Genomic DNA, 27,050 nt, shown 5'->3' on the forward strand with positions numbered 1-27,050 from the left:
GGTAAGAGCTAGAACTAATTATCCAGATATGAAGGGCCAATATATAATGTCTCCTTTCAGGATCACCTCTATCCTGGATGCTAGTCATTGAAGATAATATGTCACACCTGCTGTTTCCTTACTGCTATTCAGCGCTAGGCATTTATCACCTACTCAACAACTGGCCTCAGTGCAACTCTAAAGAGAAAGAGCTTGATATCACACATGTATTTGAATTAAGAGTACAGAGTAGGATGAATATTTTTAAAGTAAGAGATTCTTCTCCCCGACCCCCCAGATGTAAAGAGCCCTAAATTAGAATACTTTGTGTTTTTCCAATATTTTTCCCCAAGTAATCCAAGTGCTTCACATAAATTATTTTAATTTCTTCCCATTATAATGTATAACGGTCAAATATTATTATGCCCACACTGTATATCAGAGATAATGAAGTTAATAATCTGAGCAGCAGTGGCTTATTTAAATTGGAGGTTCACCATGTGCTTTACTACTGCACTATACTTTGCATCCACTTGGATATAATGGATTGTAAGCCAATAATCTTTATTTTAAAAAAAATCAAATCTTACACTTTCAGCTTGGTACAGCATCCTGGCTTCATGTCTCCTAAAAGTTGCATCATTGTGTCCAACAACACTTGACTTGAATTAACCAGGAATTCACGGCCGCATGCTAAAGCAGCAATATCTATAAGGGAAAATACAAAATAAAGGCATTCAAAAATATGCACTGCAAATAGTGGGTTCACATTCAACATATTTGTAATCAAACAGCACTACTGAAAATATTGTGATTGTTGGAACAGCTATTTGGAAACAATTTTCCATGAATTAACCTTATTACATTCTGATGTTTGCCACCGTGTTTCATTATAAGATCTCCCACTCAATAAGAAATGAAGTTTCTAGCTGATTTGACAAATTTAGTGCAAATGCTTCAGGTGATAAAAAAAACAGTGAACAACCATAATTATTTCTATTTAAAATATGTCCATATCAATTTTAAAATACAAAACTCTGAAATATCAAAACAAATGGAATAAAAAGTAATCACAAATCACAGCAACAAATTCATATTACGATCAGTAAAAAATTGTCACTGGTACAAAGATTCACAATTGGCGTATACGTGAAGGCCTTGCTCTTCTCCTAGTGGGAAATCTAGCCTCATAAGATGGAATTTGGCATGGGATCTCATTAGATGAGATCTCAAAAGGAACCAGAAATTCCCAGAAATATTCAAGAACCAATGTTTTCAACGTTAAAAAGAACAAATATTTTAAATTGGTTCTGGAAACAATTGGCGGATACTGGAGATACTTCAAACAGGAGATATATATGAAAACAAGACCACATCCTTTAACAGGCCTGTGGTCACTTTCTAAAGGAGCTAAGATTACTGTACTATCCTCAAAGGCAATGTAGATGAACTGGAGCCAAACTAGTTGTGCATACAGAGAACAAAGAAGCAAAAGACTTCCCTTCGATGCACCATTTTCTTTTCACACAGGGTGGCAGCAGACATTCACACAAGGCTGGTGATAGACAGGCGCTCACATGCACAATTAATTTTACATTGCTTAAATATCAGTCAGTCAGTCAGTCAGTCAGTAGCCTTTATTTCGGTCAACAAACCATTGGCTAGGATCAAGTTACAGTACAATGATGGAATACAGCATTTGAGTAATTTATGACATTGCATTTGGCTTATGGTTAATAACAGGTATGTACAATCTCTATTGGCTATTTGACTATCTTTATTGCTTAAATATCTTAAAGGAACTGCATTCCTGCTACCACATTTCAGTATATGACTTAGTTATGCTCTACCATATATCACCCTCATACATCACCGACTCTATCATCAAAATGTTAAGCCTCAGGTCAGTCTGATGATATAAGTACCCAAAACATTATATTTGCATCATTCCACAGTTAACTGTGATTCTTATTACACCATTACTCAGTATTTTCAATGGCAGGAACAACAAGTCACCGAAACATATGTTTCAGGACAAATGCAATCATACACAAAAATCCTGGTCACTAAGCATCTTTCCACCCACTATCATTCCTTAATGACCATTGCTAAAATTGAACTTCTCAGGCATCATTAAACCCACGAGTTTTGCATTTCTGTTGCTATTCTCACACATTTATCCTACTCATTCATAGGTATAAATCTATGTTCCTAGACACGTCACTCCATGCGTCTGCTGAAGTAGACGTAAATGTATGAAAACTTATGCTGCCAACTTCTTTCTCTCAGTTTCAAAAGTGCTACAATATCCCTTTGCACACTGATCTTGACTAATATGGCAGTGACTGTGAATTCTATCACACTGGTGGTCATATGCAACCTAGCACAGGCATGGCAGGAGGTTGGACTGGATTGCCCTTGAGGTGTCCAGCTCTATGATTCTATCTTGATCTATGAATCAGAGCTATGTGCCAGAATAGGACAGATTTTTTTTTACTTATTACCTGGACCAACTGTTGATCAGAAAATCATACTGATTGATTACAGATGCATTAACAAAGGGATGTTTTCAAGCAGGAAATCAATGTTTATAAATATTAGAATTAGAATAAGGACAGTCTTAAAACATTATAAAGGTTATTTTACCCAAAAAAAAGACTAAATATGCAAAAGAAATCTTCCTATGAAATATAGTTGACTTACTTGTAACAATCCCCGCCAAACCTAATACAAACTGACTTTCATCAGAATCCATATTTTGTTGTTTGATATCTTCACTTAAGGATCTTACAAAACTTTCCATGGTTTGCCCAGCAATATAAAAGAACTTCACAGCTTTACTCTATAAAGTAATGAAGAAAAAAACTGTTTTATAACCAATTACCATGTTTTTCAATAATTAATACTCAAGCAAACCTAAGGGGATTAACTCCACAGATTGTTTTCTGTTCTATGTCAAGACTCTTCTGTTGAGACAAATGTTCTACAGTTATAATAATTTTCTTAGCTACTATAGCAAAATATGAGCTGTTTCCCTAAGGAAATGTTGTGTATAAACATTTTGAAAATATGCACAGGATTAATCAACAATGTCTAGAGATGATATCCTATGCACAAATCAGCATGTATAGAGGAACAACATAAAGAAAGTTATGTGAAACTTTTAAGTTTCATTCTCAATGTAGTGCTACAGTGACACAAGATGATTTGACCACACTTTATAGCCTAATATATTTATTTTAACATTTAAAAGGAGCCAAAATTCATTCAAGTCAAAGTTTGAAGATGCCACAAGACATTTTATTTTCCCTGTGCAATAGAAAGCGCCTAAAAGACAAAAAGCCTCAACAAGTGCTGCCCAAACTGTGACAGAAAATTGAAGAAACAGAATAACTGCTAAATTATTATACAACTACTTCAAATGTAATAATCTTATACAAAGCAGTAGAAACATCTTCTGATTCAGAAAAATCTAGTACCGTGGTTCTCAACCTAGGGTCCCCAGATGTTTTTGGCTTACAACTTGCAGAAATCCCAGTCAGTTTACCAGCTGTTAGGATTTCTGGGAGATGAAGGTCAAAAACATCTGGGGACCACAAATTGAGAACCACTGATCTAGTAGATGGATTAAAAACTGTCTTCAAATACTATGCTTGATTACAGTTAGTAAAAATAACAAACTTTTTAAAATTTGAATTGATATATTTTCTGCAGACTCTGAATATTTACACAAAGGTTAGTGTCGTAACAGGACTATTTCATGCTTGTCTACTCAGAAATAATTCAGAGGGAATTATCTGGGTATAATGTTCATAAAAATCAAAAGTACTTGAGTAGGCATGTATAGAAAGATGGAGTTCTTACTGAGAGCCAGGAAAAACTCTGCTTTGTTGTGTGTGACTTTGCCAACTCAAGGCAAACATACTATGAAGTTTTCTTGGAAGACTTGTTCAAATGTAGGTTACCTGAACCAGGGAGAATGTGACTTGTCTAATGTACCTTTCAACTGAATGGCTTTGCATGGCTAAATAGGGATTCAAATCCTGGTCTCCTTTGCAGGTGAAATGAAAACTATATTTGTTGAGACTATTAAATAATTAATATGAAAAAATATAGAAGAATTTTACAGTACATGATAACAGCAACAAGAATTTTGTATGCTCAAAAATGGAAAATAGAGGTTATCCTGTAAACAGAAGATTGGTTTGTTGTCGAAGGCTTTCATGGTCCGAATCAAAGGGTTGTTGTGTGTTTTTCTGGGCTGTATGGCCATGTTCCAGAAGCATTCTCTCCTGATGTTTCACCCACATCTATGGCAGGCATCCTCAGAGGTTGTGAGGTCATAGGTGTAGGTGAAACGTCAGGAGAGAATGCTTCTGAAACATGGCTGTACAGCCCCGGAAAAACACACAACAATCCAGAAGATTGGTTGTTGAAGATATATATTTTTGCTGAAATGGAAAAGCTGAAAATTTTAATGCAGGACAATACAACAGAGAAGTTTCTGCAAGAATGGCAAATGAGAAAACTGGAGTGGATCAACAGTATTTGAAGAGTAGTAGAAATCATGTTAAGTAGAAGTACAGTAGAGTCTCACTTATCCAAGCTAAACTGGCCGTCAGAAACTTGGATAAGTGAATATCTTGGATAATAAGGAGTGATTAAGGAAAAGCCTATTAAACATCAATTAGGTTATGATTTTACAAATTAAGCGCCAAAACATCATGTTATACAACAAATTTGACAGAAAAAGTAGTTCAATACGCAGTAATGTTATGTAGTAATTACTGTATTTACAAATTTATCAGCAAAATATCACGATATATTGAAAACATTGACTACAAAAATGGCTTGGATAATCCAGAGGCTTGGATAGGCGAGGCTTGGATAAGTGAAACTCTACTGTATATGTTATCTGATTTGTTAAATAAGAAAAATAATAGTTGGTATTAAAAGAAGGTTTTTGAAGCAAATATCTTCAGTTGGGGAACTGGAAGCCAAGCCTCTTATTTATTGTCTTTTGAATTTTAATGTAATATAGTATAAGGTAGTTAGAGGCTTATAGTATTAACCCGTATATATGTTTTATATCACTAAAATGTTTTGTGACTGTGTGTGTTTGCAATAAAGACATCTTAAAAACAAAGAGATGGAGTAATGTAGAAAGGCTGCATGGCTGATTTACAGATTCCTCTCCTGGTTAAAGCTTGTTCAAGAAGTGTATATATGTAGAAAATGGCAGTGCTATGGATACTCATTTATTCCCTCTACTGGTTTTCCATAGCTAAGTGGGGATTTGAACCCTAGTCTTCAGGGCCATAGTCCAACATTCAAATCACTACACCAAGCTGGCTCTAGTTATTTATTGAAATAATAATGAAGGTTAGTATAATTTCCACCATGGAAATATCTCCCAGAAACTCAGTTTGAATTTTGTCAAAATTGCACAAACATGTGCAGCATGGGCTCAGCATCTAGGTCATAATAAATGCATTCAAGATAATAATAAGCTATGTGCTGAGACCAACTACACTGAAAAACAAAGATAAACCTGTTTTGCTAATAATTCAAAGTTAGTATTTACCTAGATAGCTAATGATATCTAACAAATGAAGATTGATGCAGTAATTGAACTTACACTGCCTAGAATATTTTTAACTGTTTCTTCATTGCTAGAAACACTCCATAACAATGTGCACACTGCAGCACCCATTTCTGTACAGTATTCAGCTTGTTGTAATAACTGTTGCTTTGCCTCATTCAACTGCTGTCGAGCTGTTAATTTTTCCTGAAAATAATCAAACTAAATATGAAGACAAGGTTAATACTGGGCAGCATTATATTGTTAAGAAAATCTTAAATAGATTTTCTAATACATTCTGCAATGTTCTTGGCTAATTCCAAAAAAAAGACAAATTGACTCAGAGTAGATATGCAGGAATTTGAATTCTCTTACAGTTACATGTTACAAAATACAGTACAACCCCTTATATGGGAACTCCATATCCATAGTTTTAGTTATTGAGAAAATGATCCCCCTCAGAAGTGTTTATGGGACTCTCTGATCCTCCAGCGCAGTTCTATGGTCGTCTTGCAGACTAAGTACAGTAGTCTCGCATACCCAACATAAACGGACCGGCAGAACGTTGGATAAGCGAAAATGTTGGATAATAAGGAGGGATTAAGGAAAAGCCTATTAAACCTCAAATTACGTTATGATTTTATAAATTAAGCACCAAAACATCTTGTTTTACAACAAACTGACAAAAAAGCAGTTCAATACACGGTAACGTTATGTAGCAATTACTGTATTTGCGAATTTAGCACCAAAACATTGCAATGTATTGAAAACATTGACTACAAAAATATTGTCTATTAAAAGTCACACTGCGTTGGATAATACAGAACATTGGATAAGCGAAGGTTGGATAAGTGAGACTCTACTATATAGTCAAAATGTAAAGTTTGCTATTATCAGTGGGTTCAGGTTTTTAGAACGTGTTCTCCATAGATACGAAAGTTGTACTGTAATCAGAAGGTAAAGCATATATGATGGTAGCAATCAGGTTTATTGTTCGCATTTCCCCTACACATAAAACATTAAACAAATTAAAATTAAGAATATAATTTGAACATGAAAAGGGGCATGAGAGTGAAAGAAGCTCGATGCTCTCCTACTATACCAATGTACTGCTGAAACACCCCATCTAATCTTGAAAGCTAAGTAGGGTCAGCCCTGTCAGAGTTTTATATTATTTAGGTCATTTCTTATGTGAAAATGGATAAGTGTTTGTAAGAATCATGTCCTATCCATGTATGACCAGCAGCAATCAAGACACCTGCTAAAGACTGAGTGCTATTAATAGAGACTGTCTAAATCTTGAGTTAGTGAATGTGAAGATGAGGATGCTGGTGATGATGATGGTGTTGCTGTTGGAAAGCTGTTGAAATGGAGCTGAAGAAAGCTTGAAGATAACATTTTGTTTCACCAGTTGAAAGCTGCTGATAAAAGCCAAGGACTGTTATGTTTGTATATATTTTCATATAAATCTTTCTTTACTAAAAGACAGTTTGTTTTGGGGTTTTCTCCTTGGACAAAGGGTGCAGCTTCCGCAGAAGGAGTTGAGAGTTTGGAACCCCAGTTTGATAGCAGCGACAAGCCCTGCCAAGGATTTGAGTGGATGACCACCCATGAATACCTGGACCTGTATATTAGATTTGAAGGGAAGGAACTAGAAAAACTTTATCTGCCTAAGAAATTCCTTGCCTAAGAAAACTATGAAATGAATGGGGAAACTAAAAGTCAGCAGGCAAATTGAAGGCACACACATACATACACACACAAATACCAGAAGTAGTCCATGCTGGGACACCTGAGTACCTGAGGCAAAGGGAAATGCTAAGACAAGTAAGCAGAAGGTCCAGCTTCTCCTCATTTATGTTTTTTTTGATGTTAAAATTAGACTCATTCCTTTTCTCTTTATAAATAAATGTTGTGACTGCGCCTTCGGGGATTATGGTTGATGGTGATGGAATTCGAAGAGGAAGAAAAAACCCTCGTGATGAGGGTTCACTGGAGGAGATGCGCAGGAAGCGACTTAGAGAGCTATATGGGGGATCTTCTGAGGAAGATTCAGATGGGAAGATGGATGCTGAGGAACAGGTGGTGGCTGGGGAAGCGGGCACTGAATGGGCACAGCCACCGGAGATGTCTGGGGATTTGGGGCTTATGGATACTTCTGAACCTGGGGTTTCTGCAGGAGCTGATCCCAATTGGGATGCTTGGAGAAGGGAGGATGGTTCTTTAAGTGTTCATGGGGCTAAGTGTGGGCAGGATGATTGGGACTCCGACGAATTGCTAGGTACTCCAGATCCACGAGCTCTAGCTGTGTGGAGTTCAGACTCTGAGTAGATTTGGGACACCTGGTGTTTGGGTGTGAGTGTTTGGTCACCCAGGAGGAAGGGGAATAAAATGGGAATGTTTGGCCACTGCACTTTGCGTGTGGCAAGGTGTTGCTGAGGTGCCATTGGGATCTCCGTGTTTCCATGAAGACTGAACTTGGACTATGATTTGAATCTGCTGATATCATCTAGCTTGGCTCTCGCTGTGTCTTATCGTGGACCTGTTTTGGATGACTGCACCCTCTTCGGACTTTGGATTGAATTTGACCTGGCTTCTGTCTACGCCCTCTGACTGACGGCTACTCCCGGCTTCTAACTATTGGTTTGTCTTTTGGAATTTCTGCTGCCTCCCAACCTGACCTTGGATTCTTCTGACGACGCTATTCATCATCCCTTTGAGGCTCTCGGCTTATCTGCACCGTGGAAGCAGCTTTACTGCTTTTCTAGTTTGTTTATTTTCCAGCAATTAACTCTATTTGTTTCCCAAAGCTGAATTGAAGCGTTATTTAGTTTTTTATTGAATGCCAGCATGGGAAATTACCGTGGCTCGTTTTTGAGTTGTTATTGTCCAATCTACTCTCGAAACACTGAAAAGTGAAGTGTTTCAAGGATATTTCCTGTGTTTATGTTATTTTTTGGCTTATCTTCGGAATAAACTTTGTTTTGTATGTTAACTGGCGTCTGACTCTTGACAATAAATAAGGCAAAAATGTGAACAAGCATTACTGTTATTATTACAAAAACCTATGATAATGGACAAAATAATTATATTGACTCCTAATTTTGTTAGTCTTTTAAATTCTCTAAAGAAATTTTAGAATAGAAATTAGTGATTCATTGTTGAGAAAAATAATTCAAATTATACAATTTTTGCTCCCTTCTAATTATTACACTATTATATTACAAGAAGCTTGTTAAGTATGGAGATCACATTAGTGCAAATTTATTAGAAAACCTTCAACTTGTACACAGTTTTATCTCACTATTACAAAAAGTCTTAATTGGAAGGAAATAATATTCTGGATGATTATAGAAACATAAAGAAAAGGAATAATAGTAATATGAACTCAGGTCTTCCCAGTAATGTAAAAAAACCTGTATTCATGCGAAATTTATGCTTGCCATCAAAGCAGCATCTTCCTTGAGGGGCATGGAAAGCCTTGTCTCTGATGTTACACTATCCTTTCGGAAAGCTCAGAACTGAAGATATATGTAAGGACTCTATTACAGGACTGATTTAAATGCTAGATTAACCAGTGGTGAAAAGGCAAATAGATCTGTAGATCCTGATTTGACATCACACACCCACCCACATGAATACAATCTTTTACATGCAGACAAAACATTGGAACTTATCTAGCCAAGTAGTATAACTTGCTCCATTTAGAAATGGGGATCCTATGTGTATTTAGTATACATAAGCCTTCTGAGTTTAACAGAACCCACTGCCAGATTAGCATATTTAGGATTGCAATCAAGAAGCAAGCACAGGGAAGTAACTGGGGATCCAAGTAACAGGAAAGATCACACAAACCGCCCAAAAAAGGAAATAATAATAATAATAATAATAATAATACTTTATTTATAGCCCATCTATCTCCCCAGAGATATCTCAACTAAGATACACTGGTGTTATGTATAATGGGCTCTCAATATCCAGCATAGTTTGGTTCTAGGATATCAAAATATATGTATGCTAAAGTGCCATTATATGCAATGGTATAGTAAATTGGCATCCCTTATAAAATGGCAAACAATTCAAATGAGTGTCAGAAAGTGCCTAAAAATCTATGAAATGGCTGGAAGCCAGGAAAGTATGTCTACATGTCAGTGTACTGTCTGATATGCATCAAAATCAAGGTTTGGTTTGAAAAACTTTTTTCCAAATATGTTCGAGCTGTTGTTGGTTGAATCCATGGATGCCGAATCCACTGATGTGAAGGGTCAACTGTACACTAAGCATTCGTCAATGTCAATTAGTATGAAAATCTGCCAAGAACACAGCAGGTCACATTGTGAGTAAATGCATTAATAGTATGATTGTATATGTGCCTTTTCAGAAGGCAGGATATAGAATTGTAGCCTAAACATTTTGCAATGGCTGCCATTATATGAACACATTTGTCTGAAAATACTGTTTTATCTGATCCATTGGGTCTTATTTATTTGTAGACAAAATAACATTGCACTGTGCCTCTCAAAGGCAAGACACCAAAGATAATTACACAAAAATGAACTGAGTTATGAATACAAGTTCTACCTACCTTTCTCTCTTTCATACAATCTGCTTGAGCTGCCTCTAAGCGGGCTTTATAGTGTTCACAATCCATTCTCAACTGTTCTAATTCAACATCTTTTCTTTCTATGGCTAAAAAGCAGAGGACACAAATAAAAAAATACAAAGTAGAACCATAATTTGAAATTCTAAAACTTAACAATTAACCGACAAACAGTATAAGTTCTAAAACATATGGTAAGGGCCCTAGAGACTAAGGGATAATAGGAAAGCATGGAAAAACTGGACAGTATTATCAGGCTAAAGGAATAATAATAAAAAGGTTGTGACAGTCATCTTTAGATATATGAAGTGCTGTCCCAGAAAAGGTGGCGTAAGTTTGTTCCCTGTTGGTCCACAGGTTGGGAATCAAACCAAAGAGAAAGGAATTGAATTCTGAATAAACATTAGGAAGAACTTCCAGACAGTGTAAGCTGTTTAACAATGAGAATGTGATGGATATTCCTTCTGAAATGTTTTCAAGACACCAGGAAGGCATCTACACTGTCAACTTAATGCACTACTTTAACTGTGATGGCCCAATGTGGAATCATGGGAACTATATTTGGTAAGGCACCAGTACTCCTTAGCAAAGAAGGCTAAGGACTTTGTAACACTATAATGCCAGGATTTCATAGCATCGAGCCATAGTAATTAAAGTGGTGTCAAACTGCATTAATTCCATAGTATAGATGCACCCTGGAAGGCCACCTCTCAGGTGTAGTTTATCAACAGAACGGCTGCATCAGCAGAAGGTTACATGAGATAATATTTTCATTGCAGGGAAAGGAAATTTGGCAAGATAGTTAAGCTGTGTCTCTATCATGAAAATATATAAACATGGGAATGAGAAAAGTATCAGTGGGAGGCGCCTAAGCCACTCTCCGCCTACTGTTTTAAAATTCACTCTTATTTTCAAAGTCAGGTTTCTGATGGAACATTTGGAGGAAAACAGTCAGCCAATTTTCTTGCCTCCATACTACTTTACATTATTCACATCCCACAATGGAATGTTTTTCTTAGGAAAATGTGAGACATTAAAGTTAAGTTACACATTAATATAACTCAATCTTGATTTCTCCCGTTTTCATGGCTACTTCAGTAAGCACCAACATCACAACAAACCAGTCTATTCATTAATAGCATAACATTATTGTACTGTACTGGACGAATAGTCTATCTAGATCAGCATTTGAATCTCTTACAGCCAACAAAATAACACAACAGGAAGTCTATAAGTAGGGTCTAAGTGGAATAGCTTCCTATTCATATTATACATAAATTGTTAATGAAACACAATCAATAGTAACACACTCAATAGTCAATTTATTCAGTAATACTTGCAAATATAGCAAACTCACTTGTTTCAGCAGCATCTAACCTCTGAAAGCTCTCTAAGACATCTCCATTCACTACTTTGGGCAAAATGTCATGCAACTGCATCACTTCCGTCGTCAACCTCTCTAAAGCTCTTTTTCTGACTTTAACAATTTCTCCTTGTGTATCAGCTTTCTGCAACAATTTAAAAAAACCTTAATTCGGATATTTAATATTCTGCCCTTTTTCACAAACAACCTCATGTAGCAAACAATTTACATCAAAACACAGTCAGGCACAAACACTATTAAAATTTAATTCTGAGGTCAGTACATTATAGTAATAGTAAATATAGTATAGTAAATAAATAATAAAGGACAATAAAACAATTTTATTTAGTGAATCTGTATTTCTCCTAAAATGTGATTCAAGGCAGCTGAAATTTATTTATTTATTTATTTCCATCATTTATATGCCGCCCTTCTCACCCGAAGGGACTCGGGCGGCTCACAATCTGGCAAATTCAATGCCGGTATACAGTACAAAAATAAAACATAGCAATTAAAACAATCAATTTAAAACAATCCAATAAATACATTTAAAACAGTATAATAAAATACTTAATCCATTCGTCCACATAAACCTTGCACGTAAACTTTAGTCCTTACACCTTATTTCCCAGTGCTTTCAAATAGCACCTTAATGAGAATGGGAAGAAAGGGAGGAGCCTGAATCTCACTGGAATTCGAGAACATGAGTTAACAGTCAAGAAAATGATTCCTAACTTATTATTGAGGCTATATCAAAGAAGAGGAGATATAAAGAGTCTGAATCTTCTCACATAATGCTAAATCATAGTGTAGCATTACAGGACAACTCTGTATCCAGAAGCAATGCTTTCCTGGACTTCATGTGGATACGCAAAACCACTGATAATGGCAAATCTTATTGAAACAAAGATATTCTGACCCAAAAATACCACACGGTTGTGATGAGTCATGGGCCATGTAGTCCCATTCCTAGTGCTGTTGTGACTGACGAAGAGGAGAACTTGGGTTTTCCTCCATTTCAGCCAGAAAGGGAACCATTTCAGCCAGAAATTGAGCCTTTGCACCTGCAGGAGGCTTGTCTTCCAGAAATCTCCCAAACAAGCCCGGAGTCGAGTTCTCCCCCTTTTTCGCGCCGTAATTACATTCTCCAGCAGAAAGGAGTGCAACAGGCTAATCGCAGGAGTTTGAGAATAGCAGCAAAGCATTCAGATGATTAAAGCCTGTTCCCATGAGAAATTTTAGGGAGTCATACATCTGGACACAGAGATTGACTTTCGTTTCTGGTTCCCCAGAGAAGTGTTCTCTGGTGGGGAAAACAAGGCCTATTTAGGTTCCTTGCTCCCGGAGGGATCTTGCGGAGTCAATTCGTCAGCAACTGGAGTAGTGTGTGTGGACAGCTACTCCGCTTCCAAGCCTTTGTTCCTGATTCAAGCCTTCGTTTTCCAGCCTTGTTCTTCCACGGATTTGCCTTGCTTTCCAAGACCCAGCCTTGCCTTGTTTCCCGGATTTTGCCAAGTAAATACCACGGATCTTGTCCTTGCTCCTCGTTCCTTGCTGCCTTGTATCCAAGCCTTGTTTTTCCAAGAATCAAGTTACTTCCTAGCCTCGTTCAAGTTCATGGACTAAAAGACCTTGTCATCTCCCCTCACTTTGCCTGGCAAAGTGAGTGTTTCGGTTATTGGATTACAACTTTGGACCTTAATATTTCATATTGGACATTGCTTCTTTGGACTAATTTTGACCTTTCCTGAAAGGTCTACTCCTGGACTAATTCATACGCTTGCTTTTATTAACTTTACATATTTCCTTAATAAAGATATTAGATAGATTCTGGCCTCTGTGTATGGTTATTGGTGCTCTGCTGCCTGGGTCCTGACAACGGTTGCACTGTAGGGTCTAAAAAATTCCTAGAGAAGACTTATGTTATCAGACATGGATAAATGAAACTGCAGAAACTGGTCATGCAGACACAGAAGTCGTATTCTACATCCAAATACAGCTATTATGACCAGTATACAAATGCAGCTTGTACTATAACCTGCAGACAGTTTGCACATTAATTCCTACATCTTCTATGAAGGAAATGTCTTACTTTGTGAACCGGGCAGATGTAATGTGAACAAGTTCATTTCAACTGTTTTCGTTTGATTTCGCAGCTCTATAAAGATACCAGCACTCACATTTGGTGAAATATCACACTAAGATCTGTTTTATAACCTCATTCTATGTATTTTTACTTGGAAGTCCCTGTCCGTTTTAAGCAAAGACACACAAGATTTTAGGCAAAATAACCTGAAAGCAGCAGAAGCTAAGGTCAAGCCTAGTTAATATTATAGAGAGGCAGTCCCCAAGTTAGGTTTGTTCTTAAGTTAAATTTGTTTGTAAATTGGAAAAGGTACATTTTTTAATTGTGAAATTATTTATTTTAAGCTTTGAATAGCACAGGGAAGGGTTAACAGCACTGTGGTATTTACTTTTCTGTCTGTGCCCTTATTCAGAAGAATTCACCTCACGTTCTGTCCCTGTGATAACTGGATCAGGGGGGAAAATGGCTTATCATGGGAACACTGATTGGTGGTAAAGCTTCAGTGGAGACACCTTTTCCCCATAATAATTCTTTCAGGAGTGAATTTCCTTCTGAGGGGTAGATTTCTTTCATTTCCTGTTGTCTCACACCCGTTCTTAACTATGAGTTGTTTGTAAATTGGCTATTTGTAACTTGGGGACTGCCTGTACTTTGGAAGAAAGAACACAAGTAAGTACAATAGAGTCTCACTTATCCAACGTTCTGGATTATCCAATGCATTTTTGTAGTCAAGGATTTCAAAATATTGTGATATTTTGGTGCTAAATTCGTAAATACAGTAATGACTGCATAGCATTACTGTGTACTGAACTACTTTTTTGTCAAATGTGTTGTATAACATGATGTTTTGGTGCTTAATTTGTAAAATCATAACCTAATTTGATGTTTAATAGGCTTTTCCTTAATCCCTCCTTATTATCCAACATATTCGCTTATCCAACGTTCTGCCAGCCTGTTTATGTTGGATAAGTGAGACTCTACTGTACTTGGAAGTAAGACTACCAAGAAATATTAGGTTCCTTGAAAGGAAGACCATGGCACATCACCTCTGAGTATTCCTTCCCTAAGAAAATAGTTGAAGTACAGATGTCCCATTTTAAGCAAGAGAGAAGGAGCCTAGAGCCCTTGTATTTCACACACCTTGTTTCTCCCAACTGTTTCAGGACCCTGTTGTTTTTATATCCACTCTATGCCCTTTTTTTTTCCAACTACAGTAGACTCTCAGTTAATTGACATTGTAGGGATCGGAAGATGCTGGATAAACATCGTTTCTGGTTGCTTGAGAGTTAATATTAAAAATAGGCCTAAAACTAAGCTCCATACTATAGTATAAACCAGGCATGGGCAAACTTCAGCCCTTCAGGTGTTTTGGACTTCAACTCCCACAATTCCTAACAGCCTCAGGCCCTTTCCTTTCCCCCCTCAGCCGCTTAAGTGCCTGAGGCTGTTTGTGGGAATTGTGGGAGTTGAAGTCCAAAACACCTGAAGGACTGAAGTTTACCCATGTTTGGTTTAAACTCTGTCCTGAATATTGTATTCCTTCCACTGACTGGATATCATTTACATTTACTGTATCCACGTCTTGCATCCTACAAAAACCAAAGCACTAGAAACACGACTAAGGGCCCTATCATACTTATACCGCTACGATTCCACTTCCACTGCCATGACAGTCTTGGGATTTCCAGTTTAGGGGAAAGCTTTTAGAATTCTCCTTGGGCCTCAGTTAACTACAAATCCCAGAATGTTGTTCCGCCAGTTAAAGTGGGATCATGGTGCTATAACACTGTAGTGTGACAAGGCTCACGGAAATCTAGATTTGTAAAAGAAGGGATGTTTGAAATATTCAGTCCCACATTTATTTACCCAGTGGTTCTCAACCTGTGGGTCCCCAGATGTTTTTGGCCTTCACCTCCCATAAATCCTAACAGCTGGTAAACTGGCTGGGATTTCTGGGAGTTGTAGGCCAAAACATCTGGGGATCCACAGGTTGAGAACCACTGGATTGGAGGACGAGGACGAAGGCAACGCGCCTCAGGAGCTACAAAATGTTGAGGTGTGAGTCCAATCCTGACTCCATCCCTGCAAAGCCAACGAGGCGTCTTCGCTCCAGATCTGCAAAAAGGCGGACCCCCTCACACCCGGTTTCCCTCGCGCTACCTGCGCTCCCTCCCCAGCGTCGCACGCGCTGCTTTCCCTCGCGCACTTCATAGCGGCTGAAGCGACCCCGAGGAGAAAAGTGAGAAGGAGCCGAAGCTCCGCCCCCTCGGCTAGGCCACGCCCTCTCGAACAATCCCTGCGTCACGAATCCTGCTCAGGGGAAAAGGCGGAAAAATCACAGTCCATAAAAGTACTTGGAGGGGGGTGGGAAGGGAGCTATGGTTGTAATTCCCTGTTTTGGACTTCAAGAGCAATTCTGGGATCCTCACAACCTCTGAGGATGCCTGTCATAGATGTGGGCGAAACGTCAGGAGATAATGCTTCTGGAACATGGCCATATAGCCCGGAAAACACAACAACCCTGTGATTCCGCTCATGAAAGCCATCGATAGTTCTGAGATTTTTATAGACCTGAAGTACTCATAAGGTAAAGGTTTTCCCCTGACGTTAAGTCCAGCCATGTCTGACTCTGGGGGTTGGTGCTCATCTCAATTTCTAAGCTGAAGAGCCGGCGTTGTCCGTAGACACCTCCACGGTCATGTGGCCGGCATGACTGCATGGAGCGCCGTTACCTTCCCGCCGGAGCGGTACCTATTGATCTACTCACATTGGTATGTTTTCGAAGTGCTAGGTTGGCAGGAGCTGGAGCTAACAGCAGCCACTCACGCCGCTCCCGGGGATTGAACCTGGGACCTTTCATATATGAAACTATGTATATATTAGACTAGCCCAATGGTTCTCAACCTGGGGGTCCGCTGATGTTATTGGCCTACAACTCCCAGAAATCCCAGCCAGTGTTAGGATTTCTGGGAGTTAAAGGCCAAAAACAATTGGGGACCCCAGGTTGAAAACCTCTGGACTAGCCCCTACCCTGGACACATTCCAGAAAAATCTGGAACCCTGGTTATGTCAATGTGCTTTTGACTAATTTGGTATAACTGATGGTGTCCTTGCCTCCACCTATACCCAGCTACTGCACTTTACCCTGGTCCATTTCATCAGTGTTCTTCTAGTTGGAAGGTGCTGAACAGACTGCGCTTGGCACCACGAGATGCAGAGCCAACCTTAAGAAATGGGGCCACAAAGTGGAGTCCACCACAGACCACCTACTACAATGCAGTCTGAGCCCTGCCACAGGCACAGTGGAGGACCTTCTTACGACACCAGAGGCATTCCAAGTGGCCAGCTACTGGACAAAGAACATTTAGTATAATACCAAGTTGTTGTTTTTTTTAAAACTTAATTTGTGTTTTCAGATACATTACAACTTGTACCCTCGGTTCGCTTCTGACACGATAAATAAATAAATGCTAGTTATTGCACATTTATAATTTTAACCACCTGCCTCCAATTTTTTGAATACGCTCACTGGCTATTGTTGTTGAGTTGCTTTTATCTGTTTTTATTGATTTTTTAAATGTTTTTATACATTTATAAGTTAAATGTGCTTAGGTAAGGTAAAGGTTTTCCCCTGACATTAAGTCTAGTCGTATTCGACTCTGGAGGTTGGGGCTCATCTTCATTTCTAAGCCAAAGAGCCAGAGTTGTCCGTAGACGCTTCCAAGGTCATGTGGCCAGCATGACTGCATGGAGCGCCATTACCTTCCTGTCAGTGCAGTACCTATTGATCTACTCACATTTGCATGTTTTCGAACTGCTAGGTTGGCAGAAGCTCACCCCACTCCCCGGATTCTAACCACCGACCTTTTGGTCAGCAAGTTCAGCAGCTCAGCAGTTTAACCCACTGTACCACTGGGGGTTCCACAACATAAATGTGCCTATGTTGATTTATTTTATTGTATACTACTGGGCTTGGTCCCCATGTGAGCCGTTCTGTGTCCCTTCGGGGAGATGGGGCAGGATACAAGAATTAAGTGTTATATATATACACACACAAACATGTATGTCTAGAAATAATGTGGCACTCTCTAGCCAGGTATGTACACAGAGAAAGTACACCTATGGGTGTATATAAATATCTATACACATTTATCTATGTATTTACAGATCTGTCTACACACATAATCTTTCTTGACCACAGCTGCAAGGTATACGGCAGACTCCTGCAGAGGTGTGTCTTCAAGCCATAGAAATGACTCGAAGGAACACAACTACCGTAGTAAAGCCATCACTGAAGCCCGCTCATCTTCCGCGCACGCGCAGCAAGGCCTTCTTTAAACCGAGCCGGTGACTTGAAATGTTCGCGACGGAGAGGTTCTGTGATGTCATCCGCAGGCGCTCGATGGGGGCGTTGCGTTGTGTTCCGCAAGGAGGAGGGCGATGCTCCGCCGTGGATGATGGCTCCCGCCTCCGTTGCGCCCTCTTCCTCTTCTGCCCCTGCCGCCGCGCAGGCTCCGGAGATCCAGTTCGCCCAGCGGCTGGCCGCCAACGACAAGCGGATCCGGGACCGGGCACTGAAGAAGCTGCGGGGCTACATCACGCTCCGGACCCAGAATCCGGCGGGTGAGCAAGCACGTGGGGGAGCCTCCCGCGTGGCGGCTCCCGACAGACCTTGGGCGCGGCTACACGGTAGAGTTAACGCAGATTGGCGCCTCTTGAACTGACAGGGCTCCATGTTGTGGAATCATGGGGTTTGTGGTTGTACAGGGCTTTCGCCTCCTCTGCCGAAGAGTGCTGGCGCCTCACCATATTACAACCCCATGGTTCCATTGCAATGAGCCATGGCAGTTCAGGTGGTGTCAAACTGCGTTAAGTCTACAGTGTATAGATGCAGTCCTTATGGGAATGAGTATCCAAAAACACAGAGCAGGCAAGGGCCAACTTTGGCCCTCCGGGTGTTTTGGACTTCAACTCCCATAATTCTTAACAGTCTGCCAGCTGTGTTGCCGAAGGCTTTCATGGCCGGAATCACTGGGTTGCTGTGAGTTTTCCGGGTTGTATGGCCATGTTCCAGAAGCATTGTCTCCTGACGTTTTGCCTGCATCTATGGCAGGCATCCTCAGAGGATGTGAGGTGTTGGAAACAAGGCAAGTGGGGTTTATGTATCTGGAAGGTTCAGGGTGGGAGAAAGGCAAGTGTGAATGTTGCAGTTGGCCACCTTGATTAGCATTGAATGGCCTTACAGCTTCAAAGCCTGGCTGATTCCTGCCTGGGAGAATCCTTTGTTGGGAGGTGTTAGCTGGCCCTGATGGTTTCATGTCTGGAATTCCCCAGTTTTCTGAGTATTGCTCTTTATTTACTGCCCTGATTTTAGAGTTTTTTAAAATACTGGTAGCCAGATTTTGTTCATTTTCATTGTTTCTTCTTTTCTGTTGAAATGGTCCACATGCTTGTTGATTTCAATGGCTGTTCTGTGTAGTCTGGCATGGTGGTTGTTAGAGTGGTCCAGCATTTCTGTGTTCTCAAATAATATGCTGCGTCCAGGTTGGTTCATCAAGTGCTCTGCTATGGCTGACCTCTCTGGTTGAAACCAGCTAACACCTCCCAACAAAGTATTCCCCCAGGCAGTAAGCAGCCAAACTGCACGTCTAATCAGTGCTAATAAGGGTGATAAGTTGCAACTTTCACACTTGCCTCCAACAGACAAGAGTTCTTTCTCCTACCCTGGACATTCCACAGATATATAAACCCTGCTTGATTAGTTTCCAAAGCAGACCTCACATCTTCTGAGGATGCTTGCCGTAGATATAGGCAAAACATCAGAAGAGAATGCTTCTGGAATATGGCCATACATCCTGGAAAACTCACAGGAACCCAGTGATTCCCGCTATGAAAGCTTTCGGCAACACAGCTGGTAAGCTGTTAGGAATTGTTGGAGTTGAAGTCCGGAACACCTAGAAGGCCGAAGTTGGCCTGTACCTGCTCTAGAGTCTTGTTAAATATCCCTTATACAAACTTCCTGAGACCAGAAGCATTTGGAATTTTTTTTCTGTCCAGATTTTGGAATATTTGCCTATATTTTGAAGATCAAACACACATTTCTTTCATATTTCATATACACCTTATAAACATAGCTTGAAGATTATTTTATACACCGTTCTTGTAATAATTTTGAGCATTAGTAAACAAAGATGCCACTCTCTACTTTTTTGAGAAACTTTTGGAGTATTTTGGGATTATTGATGTGAGATGCTAAACTTGTGCTGTCTACTATATTGGAGGCTTGGGGAACATAATATGAAAACTGGGTTCTTGGCTATAGGAATTGTTAGCCAGTTTGATAATCAAGACAACCTCGATCTCCTTGATATTTTGGATTTGGAAATTCCATAAAAGGGATGATCAACCTGTGCTACCTATGAGACTAATTGAGAGAAGGCCGTTTGTAGCACATCTGACAGAGTTGCTTTGAGTTTTCCAGGCTCTATTGCCATGTTCCAGAAGCATTCTCTTCTGATGTTTTACCCACATCTATGGCAGGCATCCTCAGAGGTTGTGAGGTATATTGGAAACTAGGCAGGTGAGGTTTATATATCTGTGGAAGGTACAGGGTGGGAGAAAGAACTCTTGTCTGTTGGAGGCAAGTGTGAATGTTGCAATTAATCACCTTAATTAGCATTGAAAAGCCTTGCAACTTCAAAGCCTGGCTGATTCTTGCCTGGGGGAATCCTTTGTTGGGAGGTGTTAACTGGACCTTCCACAAATATATAAACCTCACTTGCCTAGTTTCCAATGTACCAATATACCTCTGGGGATGCCTGCCATAGATGTGGGCGAAATGTCAGGACAGAATGCTTCTGGAACATTACCATACAGCCCGGAAAACTCACAGCAACCCACTGATTCTGGCTATGAAAGCCATCAACAAGACGTAGACAGAGTTTATACTATAAAGGTTTTTCTGTTAAATCTCAAAAGTGCTGCAATATCCCTTTTTATTTGGAAGATGAATGGACTTATGGTGTCATTATAATTATCAAAGCCATATGTTATCTTATAATAAATAGATACACATTATGTGAAGCGGTTGGAAATTTGCAGCTTTCTCTAATGCTAAATTTGCTTTTGCTGCCTTCAGGGAGCTTCAGTGAAGAAGAATTATTAAAAATATGGAAAGGACTGTTTTACTGCATGTGGATGCAGGATAAACCCCTACTTCAGGTATGCCAACAGAAATATCCATGCAAAATTGTATTACAAAGATCATACCACTGTTTGTTAATGTGCAGTCAATTCCTGTGCAAATTTCCTGTAAAGGAAATCTTATTTGCTCCCATGATCTGTGCAGAGCCTTCTCTCTGGGGTTGCCCTGATTTTGGAATACTTTCTCCCAGGAAACTCAAGATTTATTGATGCTAAGATAGATACATCTGTTTTCCCATGGGTTTATGGCATATTACTTATCACTAAAACATGTCCCAGCAGTTTTTTAAAGCTATATGTTCACATTTATTCTTAAATATGAAGGCCTGTAGATCTGACATTGTATATGCATGAAGGAAGAAATACCGTATATACTTGAAGATAAGCGAGTTTTTCAGCCCTTTTTTTTTTAACTGAAAAAGCCTCTCTTGGCTTATAATGGGGTCAAGGTCAAGGCCAGGCAACAGAACCTGGAGACTATTGCTTGCAATATATGATCTATTTCTCTCTTACCCTCCCTTATCAGTGTGTTTTCCAAAGCCTGCCTTGCTCTTAACCAAGGGAATGTTTTGAAAAGGGAAAGATGCCCTTGCAAGTTAGGAAGAAGAAATATATATATCCATTAATTTTATAAAAGCATTTCCCCTGAAATATTAGTTAATCTCTCCTACAGTTATATAGGCATTAACCCTCTGCATACATTTGCAATCCCTATGTACTTATATATCTGTATCTATCTGTCTGTCTGTCTATATACATTAATTTTATATATGAATTTTCCCCTCATATATTTGCAGGTCCTTGCAAATCCAGTATACATGTATATCTTTATCCATATATATACATTTATTTAACCTGTTGATGACTCGATTAATGTAATTTTATTGGTATCTATTTTTATTTTGAAATTTACCAGTAGCTGCTTCATTTCCCACCCTCGGCTTATACTCGGGTCAATAAATTATCCCAGTTTTTTTGTGGTAAAATTAGGTGCCTCGGCTTATAGTCGGGTCAGCTTATACTTGAGTATATATGGTAACTGTTAACTTTTACCTAGAAATTAAATAAAGAATTGAATACCCCTAATATTTTCTGATTTAAATTTCTTAAGGCATGATGATACAATACATTAATATGTGTTATGTTTTCGGGGAAAAGGGTTCCAAGAGTAGACTTGACATTTCTGTGTGATGAATTGTGGGGTTTGTATATGTGTGTGTGTGTGTGTGTTAGTGTCTCCAGAATTTGAAAGCAGATCTGTCATTCCACACAGTTCATTCTTCTGCTGTCTCCTCTTTCAGGTTGTTTTTACATGCGACTGAAAAGCCTGGTTTAATTGACTTGATTTTGGTGTAATTGACTTTGATTTTTGATTATTTAATTGGGAGAAATTCACAAAGGGCTGTTTATGTTTAAGGAACTTGGCAAAAAAATCTTTTGGGGTTTTTTATTTCAAAAGGAAGAGGAATCTACTTCTGTATACTAAACTTCTCTATTTTTTAGGAGGCTTTATCAAGCAATATATCCCAGCTGGTACATGTCATTGAGAATATGGATGCTAGTAAGTACATTTATTTATTTTTCTTGTGTATTCATTGGATTCTAGCCAAGGTTCTTTCATGTTGTGGTGACAGACACTGTGTGAAAAAATGTAGGGATTATTTTTCAGAATTTGATGCCCTGGAAATCCAGCTTGATTCTTTAGGTTATGCTTCTTAAACTGAGGATCCTAACCCCAACTGGGGTCCCCCTAGTTCAATGTTGGGATCCCAATTTTTTTTCTGAATGACACCCCATGGCTTTTTTAGACATTTATGTCGATGTTCAGTGTTAACAGTGGACTTTGCAGAAGACGGTTCAGCTGTACTCCATAAAAAGGAAGATCAGTCTGTTTAGCAAGCCTTGCAAATGCCAATTTGTTACCAGTCAATGTTTCATTTTTATACCTGTTTTATGTACCCATATACCCAGGATTTTGTAAAAATTCCTCAGCCCAAAAAGAGCCCTGAGTGAAAAAATGTGAGAAGTCTTGCCCTAGGTGTACTTGAAAGTCCTCGTTTTGTTGAAGTGGTTGGAGGATTTAAGCATGGTCAGTCCGAACTTGCACATCCTGGTTGAAAGTGTAGCTGGCTTTTTTTCTCTTCTGCCTACACAAGGAAGGAAACGCAAATCCCCATTATCACCAGTTTATAGTTAGTGGTTGCTATGGATTCTTTTGGCTTTTCTGTATGTGTCTGTTGAGGTGCTCTGACAATGTATTCTTACTCATTTATGGAAAAGATAGTTGAAAATATTTGAAGCATACTGCCTCTTTTTAAAGATACCACCTGCTAATATAGCTATTTAAACTAACTTTATTACTTTACTGCAGGACATTTATTCATTCAGACTTTCTGGCAAACTATGAATCGTGAATGGACTGGAATAGACAGGCTCCGCCTAGATAAATTTTATACGGTAAGAGTTATTTCTTCTATTACCAGTAAAAAGGACTTAGAGAAACAAAATAAAAAGAATATAGTATTTCTTGACTGCTTAACCAAGAAATACTATATTTTCAACAAAGAAACTTACAGAAAAATCTCATAAAATCAAGTTGTATGAAATAAATGTACACAACTGTTTTCCAATATTTTCTCCCCCTTCTCTTAAAATCTAAATAATATACAGGGAGCATATATTGTTGAGTTGTCATGTCCTTATAATCTAAGAGAAATAAATTTCAAGCAAATCTCTAAAATAAAGTTTGGATTTTTAAAAAGTTCAGATACTTTCAATTATGGGGAGGGTCTTCATCTTATACAAGATGTAAAAGTTAAACATGTTCCTAAATGTAAAGCAAATATGCAAAATCAGATCATCTGCTGTTAGAGCCTTGAAATGTTCATGTCATTGCTCATCAGTTATTTCCATGTTTATCACTGTTAGCAAGAGACTAGAAAATATACATTATTATCTTGTGTAAGTTTTGTCTATGTAGTTTATCTAAAACTTTGATAAACAAGATGTGTCTGTGTTTACGGTAATAAGAGATTTCTGAAAGTGCTTCCATTTAGATTTCATACTAAACTATTTACACTAACTCCCCAGAGTGGCCCATATAAGTGTTCATGTGGTTGCCATATGTGATATTTAGTTTGTGTGTGCCTTCATATTTCCTATTGATTTATGGCAACCCCATGAATTTCATAGCGTTTTTTAAACACTCTTAAGTGATTTTGCAGTTCTGTCCTCTAAAATAATTTACAACATCTGATATTCACAAATATCACTGTGTGTTAATGCGCTGAGCTGCTGAACTTGCGGACCGAAAGGTGCCAGGTTCAAATCCCGGGAGCGGAATGTGCGCCCGCTTTTAGCCCCAGCTCCTGCCAACCTAGCAGTTCGAAAACATGCAAATGTGAGTAGATCAATAAGTACCGCTCCGGCAGGAAGGTAACGGCACTCCATGCAGTCATGCTAGCCACATGACCTTGGAGGTGTCTACTGACAATGGCTTAGAAATGGAGATGAGCACCAACCCCCATAGTCAGTCACGACTGGACTTAACGTCAGGGGAAAGCTTTACATTTACTTTAACGCTGAAGTACCACCAATGTTTTTAATGCCTTCACTCTCACACACACAAAAATGCATTTTACATGTAATCCCAAAATTTCAAACTCTGCCTATGTTGATTCCCTCCCAACATGAGGGGGATGAAGTGACCAGCTATTGTTGTCATTGCATACAGGAAAGTTGGTTGAATTGGGTTGCTGAGTCATGGAATTAATGGCAACAATTAGTGTCAGCTTAAGTGATACTCTTGATAGGCTTTAGAGCTGGGTTGCACTTTTAGGCATGGGATGGGCAACGTGCAGCCACATGGAGCTCCAGAGTGCAAGCCTTAGCTACTGTGCAAATTTAAAGGAATTGGGCTACCTGTTTGCTTCCACACCATGGCTCAAACTTACTACAAAAGGTTAGTTTTGCTCCACCCACATACCTGAACACACATACATACAGGTCCAAAAAACCATCCAGAATTGAAACTGTAAGTGTCACAGCATCACATCCGTTTACATTGGGCATGTTATTGTGTCCCTGTGGAGTTGCAAGGGTGAAAATTGGCCCTGACCCCCTTCAGGTAATCACTCCTGTTTTCAGCTGAAATACATATTGGTACTATAGGGGAGGTGTATGGAGAGATGTTTCAGACTATAGTGGGCCCCTGCTGTTCATTGGGAATGGGTCCCAGAACCACTATTTCCATGGATCCTTAAGTCCCATTATATGCAGTGGTTTAATAAAATACAGTAACAAATCAAAATTTGCCTTCTGGATTGCGGGAGAGGGACTTTAAACTATGAATGCTGGAATACAAGGATATGACGGGCTGACAGTACCTGTTACCTAGTTACTTACCGTTGTTTGTCTTGGATGTTGCCGATGGGAGATGCTGATCAAAATGTTTTGAGGGCTCAGGAGGACCTTATTCTCTAATGTGATAACACATTCAAAATGTTTCTTAAAGATAGCTCATACAGTCTTCCTGAAATTAGTTCTTCTGTATTTGAAGTTGAGGACATGCACTAGAATGGTGATTCCTAATCTTCTTTTGATCACTTGTTCCTTCAAGAATCTGTTAAAAATTATAGTCCCTTGATGTACATATGTGGCATGCGTTCAAGTTGTTTCCAACTTATGGAAACCTTAAGGCAAACATATCACAGGATTTTCTTGGCAAGATTTTTTTCAGAGAGTTTCACACTGAAACTGAGATAGTGTGACCTGCCCAAGCTCACACAATGGTTTTCCATAATTGAACAGAAATTCAAACCCTGGTCTCTAGTCCTAGTCTGACACACAAATCATTACACCACACTGTATTACATAAGCATTTCACGTACTGTTTATCTTAAGTGCATTGGATATTGATTTCTTGCACATTGACTAATCTGGAAAGAAAGCAATACAACAAACACTAAACAAAAATCCAACTTTTTAATCTTGAAATAAACTTTGATAGGGGAAATTCAAAGTAACATGAAGGAAACTGAAGGGGACAAAACATTGTTCTGTCTAGTTCATGGACTCGCTGATGCACATCAATTGAACCCAAATTAAGAAGCCCTATATTAGAATGTTCCTGCAAAAGAAATTAGTTTGTCGTGAAGAAGGTCCTAACATAGTCAAGTTTCTAATATGCCAGTTCTGTGTTTGTAGTCTTTGGTGGGTGTTTTAAAATGTAGAAGTAATTCCCATACAAACATTCTAGTTTATATTTTAGCTGTACTTTAATACTGTGTATCACAAACTGGTAAAAAGCAGGCTGACCTAAACGTCAAATGGCTTTCTACCAGTTTGTGATACACAATATTAAAAAAACAATTAAAAATCTTAGGCTATTGAAACCTTATACAGACTTTGACTACTGTGGGTCTTCTTAGTAGCCCTGTATAAAATTTGGACAGTTAAGCTGTATGCCTACCGTGTTTCCCCAAAAATAAGACCTCCTCAAAGAATAAGACCTAGCAGGGGTTTGGGGGGATTGCCAAATATAAGGCCTCCCCTGAAAGTAAGACCTAGCAACTAAGGCTGCAGCAGAGTTCCATTGGGAAGCATGGCTGCCGGGCAGAAGCAGCACTCATTCATACACCGGAGGGAGGGAGGGAAAGTGCTTGCTTTCTGTGCCTCCCTCCCTGCCTTGCCTTGCCTGTCCCCCAGCCGAGGCTTGAAGAACCTTCCGTGGCTGCTGCAGTTTCTTCCTTCCTTCCGTCTCCCTCCTGGCCATGCTGCCTTGCTTCCCAGAGGCTTCTGATTGGCTCCTGGAGCCCGGGCAAGGGAGGGTGGGAGGGAAGGAAGGAAGAGGGCTTTCCACTCCTCCCCAAGGCTTCGCTCCTTAAAGGTACAGGACGCATTGGGATTCTCCTCTCATCTTCCTATCCTATGCCATGAAACTGATTATTTTATACTATTATTCTATTGCCATATTATTATCTTCATATTCTGTTACTATTATTATATCCCATTATTATATTATCCTATTAATATATTTTAAATCATTATATTATATTTTTCTATTATTATTATTATTATATCATTATATTATTATTCTATTATTATTCTATTATATTCTCATATTATTATATTATTCTGTTATTAAATTCCATTTTATATTACCCTATTAATATATTTTATATCATTATATTCTATACTATTATTCTATTATATTATCATATTATTATTTTATTATTAT

General features: G+C 38.9%; 2 protein-coding genes and 1 long non-coding RNA gene across 5 annotated transcripts in view; 2 read left to right on the forward strand and 1 right to left on the reverse strand.

The window, feature by feature from the left end:
* Nucleotides 1-15,882, reverse strand: part of hsf2bp (heat shock transcription factor 2 binding protein) — a 36,294-nt gene extending 20,412 nt beyond the window's left edge. Inside the window, exons 1-6 of one of the 2 annotated variants that reach the window (XM_003218947.4) lie at nt 15,770-15,875; nt 11,518-11,668; nt 10,146-10,249; nt 5,618-5,767; nt 2,683-2,821; nt 570-687 (exon numbers count right to left, since the gene is read on the reverse strand). In XM_003218947.4, the coding sequence (XP_003218995.1) occupies nt 570-687; nt 2,683-2,821; nt 5,618-5,767; nt 10,146-10,249; nt 11,518-11,668; nt 15,770-15,820 (713 nt within the window). In that variant the 5' untranslated portion in view covers nt 15,821-15,875. Of the gene's footprint in view, nt 1-569; nt 688-2,682; nt 2,822-5,617; nt 5,768-10,145; nt 10,250-11,517; nt 11,669-15,769 lie in introns of both variants that reach the window. The other variant, XM_062975160.1, reaches the window with a different exon arrangement.
* LOC134297480 (uncharacterized) lies at nt 15,866-17,104 on the forward strand. Its single transcript, XR_010004235.1, has 2 exons — nt 15,866-16,196; nt 16,740-17,104. It is a non-coding gene; the product is annotated as an uncharacterized LOC134297480 (long non-coding RNA).
* Nucleotides 17,105-17,976: 872 nt separating this feature from the next.
* The window catches only part of rrp1b (ribosomal RNA processing 1B), a 31,436-nt gene continuing 22,362 nt past the window's right edge, over nt 17,977-27,050 (forward strand). For both annotated transcript variants that reach the window (XM_008107456.3, XM_008107457.3), the window contains exons 1-4: nt 17,977-18,232; nt 20,748-20,830; nt 22,316-22,373; nt 23,184-23,269. In XM_008107456.3, coding sequence (XP_008105663.1) covers nt 17,992-18,232; nt 20,748-20,830; nt 22,316-22,373; nt 23,184-23,269 — 468 coding nt within the window. In that variant the 5' untranslated portion in view covers nt 17,977-17,991. The remainder of the gene's footprint in view (nt 18,233-20,747; nt 20,831-22,315; nt 22,374-23,183; nt 23,270-27,050) is intronic.

The sequence above is a fragment of the Anolis carolinensis genome, chromosome 3 (genome assembly GCF_035594765.1).
Source record: "Anolis carolinensis isolate JA03-04 chromosome 3, rAnoCar3.1.pri, whole genome shotgun sequence".
Lineage (NCBI taxonomy): Eukaryota > Metazoa > Chordata > Lepidosauria > Squamata > Dactyloidae > Anolis > Anolis carolinensis.